General features: G+C 55.2%; 1 protein-coding gene across 1 annotated transcript; it reads right to left on the bottom strand.

Annotated features, from left to right (window-relative positions):
• Positions 1-1,117: 1,117 nt before the first annotated feature.
• Positions 1,118-7,466, bottom strand: RFLNB (refilin B). The gene is made up of 3 exons (XM_036269002.1): positions 7,241-7,466; positions 4,153-4,262; positions 1,118-1,948 (listed from the first exon to the last, which is right to left on the bottom strand). The coding sequence occupies exons 1-3, from the start codon at positions 7,454-7,456 to the stop codon at positions 1,618-1,620; spliced, it is 657 nt and encodes a 218-aa protein (XP_036124895.1). The 5' UTR covers positions 7,457-7,466; the 3' UTR covers positions 1,118-1,617.
• Between the last annotated feature and the right edge of the window lie 290 nt (positions 7,467-7,756).

Here is a 7,756-nt window from a genome sequence, read left to right as displayed (position 1 = left end):
AAATCCGAAGAGGACACCAGACACTTTGGCTCTGTAGGCCTCCCATGACTTTAAATGAGCATGATTATCATCACACCTGCTCTCCTCAGAACAAAAGTCCCTGCTGTGGCTCCAGGGTACCCACAGAGCTATCAATGCTGCCTTAGCAGAAATCCCAGAAACAGCAGGAGTCCGAGTTTACAATACACCATAACCCTCGAGCACTTGACATAATTTGGATGTATTCAGAAGAAATATTCACGGTTTGTTCTTTCCAGTACTGGAAGAGAAAAAGCCATCTGCCACTTTCTTCACTGAACAACCTCAGGGATTGGCAGGGAGGAGAAGTAAGGGTTGGGGTGAGGCAGGGCTGGCAGAGGGAGAAGCCAGAGGCAGGCTGGCCCACTGCACCCGCCTGGTCCAGCTGCCGTCCCTGCCTCTGTGGCGGGTTCAGCCAAATTCACCAAGTTTCTTCAGTGCACACTCAACACCATGGGCATCTCCTATGCTAAAATGAACACTTAAAAGAAATGTGTACCATCACAACAGCGTCCAGGTTTTGGAGTTGGACTGATAACCTCAGTCCCTACTTTGACTTCACCTTTTGCTTCATTCACTGGGGGAGGAGGGCGGGGCGATTTCCTGGCCTTTGGTCTCGACCCAAGGCCCTGGCAGAATTCCCCTGCCATGCTAACACAGAGTCCTAGAGCACCTGACCCAGGGTCCCCGGAGAGGACACCCATCCCGATGAATCAGATCACCAGTGATGTCTACATCTGCCTCCTCCCAGGTGGCATCAAGTCCCCGGGGGGGCCCCAGCTCCCACTGTGAGTGAAGTCCCCCCAAGCTTTTTCCTAAGCACTCTTTGAAAACGCCTAAGCACTCGTGTTTTGCCTTATGAAAAAATAGAAAAGTATTTGGAAACCCCAAAATACACATCAGGAGAGTTACAGAAGCCTGCGGAGACGTCACCCAATGCCGAGGGTGCCAGGCGCCTTGCCAGAGCCTCAGAAGCACCCGGGGGGAAGGAACCAGAGGGGAATCCACGGCCCCAAACTCCGCCTTCAGTTGACCCGACCCAACCCAACCCAAGAGGTGAAAACAGGATGAACCTTTCCTTCCTTCCTTTTTTTTTTTTAAAAAAACAAACCCATCTTATTCTGAGGCTGGGGGTTTTTGAGAAGATGATGGAGAGGATTCTAAGCGTTTCAGTGAACAGGAAACAGACAGGGAACGACTCGCTCTGCACACATTGGGCCCATATGGGCTCACAGCTCACTGCTACAGCACCGCTCTCCTCGCGGTGAAGACACCCGGGGCTGATTTCTCCAAACTCACTTTTTCCGAGCCCGAGCCTTGCCCGCCCCCCGCAGCACACTGCCCAATGGGAGAGGCGCTCCCTCCCCCCATTTCCAATCGTGGCCCTTCCCTTTAGCCCAGTCCTCTGACCCTGGGGAGACCTTGCAGCAGCACACTAGAAATACTCTCCTTTGCAAAAACAATTTTTAAAAACCTCTCAATTATCACAAGATGCGTGACATTTTCTCTTCCCCAGGCTGGGCTTAGAGGTATCTCTAGGTTAGATTCCGGGGCGGGAGGGCGGGAGGCGCGGAGCCGGGCCCACGCGGCCTGGGGCAGTCAGCACTCATCCGAGAGGTACTCGCTGCCCAGGAACTCGGTGGCCTCGAGCTCCACGCTGGACAGGAACCTCCTCAGAGTCTTGCGGCTGTTGTAATCCACGGTGGTGGTGTAGACGGTCTTGGGGTACTTGGGGTAGACGATGGTGGTGCTGAGGAAGCGGGTGGGCTTGTGGCGGGGCTCGAAGCGCAGCTCGGCCTTGTAGTTGCGCCACGTGCAGTTGGGGATGCAGGTGACCGTCTGGCTGCAGGAGGCCACCGCCAGGCCCAGGGGCAGGCGGACGTCGTCAATGAAGTGCCGCTCCGAGTCGTACTTGACCGAGGAAGTGTACCTGGGCGGGAGACCAAGGCAGCGTGATGAGCCCTCTGAGCACTGGAGCCCCTACTGTGCAACCTGGGACCTCTGAGGGGTGCAGACTTCAGCTGTGGCCTCTCTAGTCAGAAGCATCAGAGTTAAAGCAGCACTTACTGCCTGGAACCATTCCAAGTGCTTTACTTCCAGGACAATTTAATTGTCCCAACAACTGTGGGAGAGGAAATGGAGGTGCAGAGGTTGAGACCACAGGGGGAGGAAGTAGAGGGGTCTGGGATTGAAATGCAGGGGCAAGATTCCAGGGTTTACCTCGCACTCGCTGCTTCTCCCTGTAGGCAGCAGCCCCTGGACTCTGTGGCATTTACTTAAGCTATGACAGCCTGGTCAAGTCACTGACCTTTCTTCTGAACTTCTCCAAGCCTCAGTTACCTTTCTCTGTAAAAGGCGCCCAATAAGAACTGGGTAGAATGTTCACATGGCAAGTGCCGTCGGTGGTAATTATTATATAACAACTTGAATTCTGCTGCTATACTGGGGTAAACAGTTACGCTGTCCCCTGAAGTGATCAATTAGCTCTTTATTTTTTTTTTTAATTTATTTTTTTAATCCTCACTCGAGGACACTTTTCCATTTTTTGTTCAGATAGAGTGGGAGGGAGAGAGAGGAAGAGAGAAACATCTATGTGAAAGGGACACATTGAGTGGTTGCCACCCACACAACCCCAACCGGGGCCAGAGACAAACTGCAACCGAGGTACGTGCCCTTAGCGGGAACCGAACCCGGGTCTCTCTGGACCACAGGCTGATGCTCTCTAACCACTGAGCCAAACTAGCCAGGGTTCAATGAGCTCTTTAAAGAGAGTATGAAGGAACCCAGAAATCCCGGATACTGGTTCTGAATGCTCAGTGATACCAAGTACTAGTATTTGGTCCACCTTGGCCTTCAGTTTGGAGACCCCTCAAAGCCAGGGACTCTGAGACCTGACCTTATCAATCAAAGCCAAATACAATCTTTTTAAAAATATGTTTTTATTGATTTTTTTTTTTTTTAGAGAGAGAGAGGTAGAGGGAGAGAGAAACATTGGTCAATTGCCTCCTGCACACACCCTGACCAGAGATTGAACCTGCAACCTGGGTATGTGCCCTGACCGGGAATTGAACTGGTGACCTTTTGGTACATGGGATGACTCTCAACCCACTGAGCCACACTGGCCAGAGCGCCAATTACAATCTTGATTGCCATCAAATAAACAAACATCGATATTCCTCAGCAGCTACTTTAATTTTTTTAAAGTCCTTCTTTAGTAATTTGGGAATTAATTTTTTTTATGTAAGCAAAACATTAGTTCGTTTTCCTGTAGAATTATTACAGCCTCAGAAGTACTAAAATATACATGAGCATCACACAGACATGTCTAACGGCACTGCCCCCACGGCTCCTCCACACTGGTCAGCATTCTTTTCAATGAACCAGAGGGAACCGCCTATTCTCCTTGGGCAAGTAGGTAAGAGGCTGGTGAAAGCTAATGTCATGAAGTCATGTCCTCATTTTGTTCAAAATACAAGCTCTGCAGGAATAAAGGGCTGAACTGCTCACCTCCAAAGTGGTGAGCCTCCTTTGTTCCACATCAAAGGGCCCTTTGTGTTAAGGCAACTGAAACTCCAGCTATAAAACCACCAGCTCCCCAAAGTAAAGTTCCTCTCTCTAAAAAGGCCGATCTTGAACAGAGCCTCTCAGTGAATCTCTGCCCCCAGATAATCCTGGATGAGATAAATTCCCAAGGGGAGGATGGTACTTTCCCAGTGAAATTATAACATAAAACAAGGCAACAGCACCTTGAAGCAGGGTTAGGAGGTGGGGTGGGGGCGGGGAAACGGGGACCAGCTTTTGGAAGGAGGAATTAGTTTATTAGAAAATTTTAAACATCTGATGGCCATGGCACATGAGGTACGAAAAGCAAGTTGCAGGACTTCACGTGTAACATGATCTTGTTTTTATTTTTAAAAGCGTGTCTATATATTTAACTGGTTAAATGCAGAAAAAAGATCAAAAAGAAGGTCCACCAAACTATGACTAGTCTTTGGCACACTTTTGTGATTAACTAATTTAAAAAAACCCAAGCATTGATTTCTGGAATAAATAAAAAAAAGAAAAATTTAAAGATAAGATACAATTTTAAAAATAATAACAAAATAAAATACATTCAGAACCTGCTATGCTTACCTTACTTCCTTCAGTGGTAAGGGGTCAAACTCCACTCCTTCGCCGAAAGACAGGGGGCATAACCTCAGCGCGCAGGCGGACGCCAGCGGAGTGGGGAGAGAAGCTGGGTTCTGTGAGGGTGGAGAACACAGTTAGATCACAGGCCAAGCTGAAATCTCCCCCAGAGAAGGTCCTGGCTCTGAGCCTCCCGCTGAGGGCCCCAGTGAGACTTGTGTCCTCCATCCTGGGAATAATGCCGGAGAAGGGCTGACCCACTGCATGGAAAGAGCAATGGACCAGGAGCCCAGAGGTCTGGGTTCAAATCCCCGGCCTATCACGAATGTGCTGTGTGTCCTCACAAGAGTCGCCTCACACGCCCTCGGAGACCTTATCTGCACACCAAAGGGGTGCCCCTTTCCACACTGAGGCTGCGAAAGGCTGAAAAGAGGAAACAAACACAAGCTCAGCAACATCACCATGGCCAGACCCAGTGGCTGCTGCACGTCCTGCAGCAAGGCGGTCAGGAAAGCTCAGTCAACAGGGGCTCCACTAAGCAGAACCCTCAATTATGGTCCCCCAACCCTGTCATTGTCTCGGCAACACTTTAGAAAAGGCCAAAACAAAATAATTCTACCGGGGATATTTTTTTCTGCACTGTAGATTCACTTCCCCCGCCTCCTCTGCCCCTGGGGAGATCAACACCCAACCAAGACGGAGCATCTGCACCCTCGCTGGTAAGGTACACACCAGAAAGTTCTCTGGGTCACTTTCCACTATCCAGAGAACTCGAAGAGCTGAACTGCAGGCCTAAAGGGTCACTGGCTTCCAGTCTGGTCAAAGCTTTGGACCTTCTGACTCATCAAGCAGCTGGGTAAGAGGCAGCTCCGTCCCAGACACAGGTGTGAGCGGACTCGCACCCTGTGTTAACTGGGCAGCGGAGAGCAGCTATTTGGGTACCCGGCTTTACTGGGGACTCTCATTTTCTTTTTTTCTTTTTTTTTATCCTTACCCAAGGACATTTTCTGATATTTTGTTCAGATAGAGTGGAAGGGGGAGAGAGAGAGAGAGACACATCGGCGCGAAAGGGACACATCGAGTGGTTGCCACCCACATGACCCAACCAGGGCCGAGGACAAACTGCAACCCAGCTACGTGCCCTTCGCGGGAACCGAACCCGGGTCTCTCCAGACCGCAGGCCGACGCTCCAACCGCTGAGCCAAACTGGCCAGGGCTGGGGACTCTCATTTCCTTTGCCTAATTTGAGAGAAGGATCCAGGGTGTGCCAGTGGCAGCCCCACCCCCACACCTTCCAGGACAGAGACAGTAACAGACATTTCTAGAAGGTTGGCTCTAAGACACTGATCCCGCTACCTGGCCAGGACAAGGTGTCACTGGAGGTGTGCGCTGGAAATACAAAAGCCAAAAGGGATCGGGTGAGGTCAGGGAGAGGATGAGGGTCCAGCCCCTGAACTTGGGTAGAGAGCTAAGCCTGCTGGGGAGGGGCCGTGGCTGAGAACCAAGGTCAGTGGATGGGGGAGGGGTGAGGTGTGGGCATTGGCTGCCGCAGAGCTTTTGGAAACAGCCCCCAAGTGGTGACAGTGGGCCCTGCTCTGCCCCCAACTGTCTGGCTGCCACACATTCCCCAACAGCATCTTCCAGACAGTCCTGGGCCGCAGGACGACAGTCATAAGAATAGGTGGGTGACTCTCCAACACTCACATTACAGCCTGGGTTCAGGTATCCACACAAGCACTCGGTTCTCTTACCCCTGCTTCTCTGCTCTCCCCCACCCCTGCCCACCCAACAGACACGCCCAGGGTGCAGGCTGGGGTGGAGCAGGGCAGCGGGCATTATGACAAACACATGAACAAGGTGCCACCAGGGAAGGGGGATGAAGCCACAGACTCTAGCATGGCTCTGGGAAGCATCAAGGAGGGGACCAGCTGGGCACTGCAGGAGGCGAGCAGGGCTCTGACAGGCGGAAAAACTGACTGGGTGCTGAGAGAGTAAAGGGGGTGGGCTTGGAGAGAAAGGCCTGCCAGGTGGAGGGAGCAGCATCAGAGGCACCAGCCTGTGCTCAGGGGATTCTGAAGATGGGGCTTAAAGGGCCAGATCCATCGCGAGGGCTCTGAAGGACAAGTCGAAACTAGTGCTGGCTTCCAATGGAGAGGAGAGACTGTACTGATGTCCATGGAGAGGCAGGGCCGTGGGTCAAGAATTCCACGCACTACCAAAGTGTGTGGGTCCTGAAGGAGCAGCGGCTGCCACTACTCCACTCCAGGGGACAGGGCTGTCCATACGCACCCCTAGGGCAGGGCTGGGCTGAGAACCCCACCCTGAGCTTTGACTGCAGGCAGGATGTGGCCTCCCCGGAGCCTTAGGTGAAGGCAGTAAACACCATCACCTGTGCGAGTGCTAAGGCAAAAGAGACGCTTGCCTTTAACTAAAACTTAAAAGAAAATAAAAGGATTCGTTTTTGAAAGTTTCCTTTCACCTAAAGGCCTCCCACACATCATGTGCCAGATAGGGGTTAGGCGGCAGGAGACCAGAGGCTCATGGGGTGACCCTTTTTAAGAGGTCCCTCCAAGGCCAGTAACATAGTCCCCAAAGGCTGGCCCCGTTTGCTCTCCGAATGGGGGAGCTGGGGAGCCAGAGCACACCCCTCTCCCCAAGACCAGCGGAAGGATAAGGCCCTTGGGGGCCAAGGCTGCGGGGGCAAAACCCGGGAGGGAGGGCCAGGTCCGCAGTCCGGGGAAGGACGAGGTTTCCTCTGTGTCCCGGGACCCCCTCAGCCCGCCCGGGCAGGAATGTGGCGGAGCCGCAGCCTTGCAGCCCCGGGGGCCGCCACCCCGAAGGGAGGAGGCGGCGGCTCTCCTCTCCCGGGGCTCCCGCGCCTCCCAGGCGATGACAATTTTCCAGCCACCGGCTCCAGCTGGCCAGGCACTCGCAGCGCTCCCGCCCCGGGCTCCCAGCTCTGGCCACGCCGTCCCGACGGGCGGGTGGCGGCGCCGACAGTGCGCCCCGAAAGGGGCCGCACGACCGGCTGGTGGGCTCCCGGGGCCCGCTGTGGGTGGGATGGAGAAGGAAAGGCCCGAGGGGTGCCACTCACCGGGACCGCGGGGGTCGCTGCCACGTCGGGCTCCAGCGCTCCAGGAGCCGGGGCGCGATCCCCGCCGCCGCCGCCGCCCCCGGCCGCCGCGAGCCCCCAGTGGCTGGGGCTGGGGCTGGGGGGCAGCCCCGAATCCGGGCTGTCCAGGACACCGTCGCCCTTCTTCTTCGTGTCCACGAGCTCGGGCACATCCTGCAGGTTCAGCCGGCCCACCATGGCTCTGCGAGCGGCGGGGCCCGGGCCGGGGCCGCGGACGAGCGAGGGGCGCAGACGCGGGCCGGGGCAGCTGCCCGCCCGGCCGCCCTGCCTGCCCACCGCCCGCGCGCCGTCCGGGTCTGGCCCGCCGCCTCCGGCCCGCCCTCCGGCCCGCCCCGCCCGCCGGGCCGCCCCGCACGGGCCGAGTCGCAGGGCCGGGCGCCAGGGGCCGCTGCGCTCCCGCGGTGAGCCGCCCGCGCTGCGCTCCGCCCGGCCTCCCAGCCGCCCCGAGCCGCGGATCCCAGCGCGCCGGGGGCGCCG

This window comes from Molossus molossus, unplaced genomic scaffold (genome assembly GCF_014108415.1).
Source record: "Molossus molossus isolate mMolMol1 unplaced genomic scaffold, mMolMol1.p scaffold_m16_p_19, whole genome shotgun sequence".
In the NCBI taxonomy this organism is placed as follows: Eukaryota; Metazoa; Chordata; class Mammalia; order Chiroptera; family Molossidae; genus Molossus; species Molossus molossus.
Note: the sequence above shows the minus strand (reverse complement) of the source record. Positions and strands in the feature narration are given on the sequence as shown.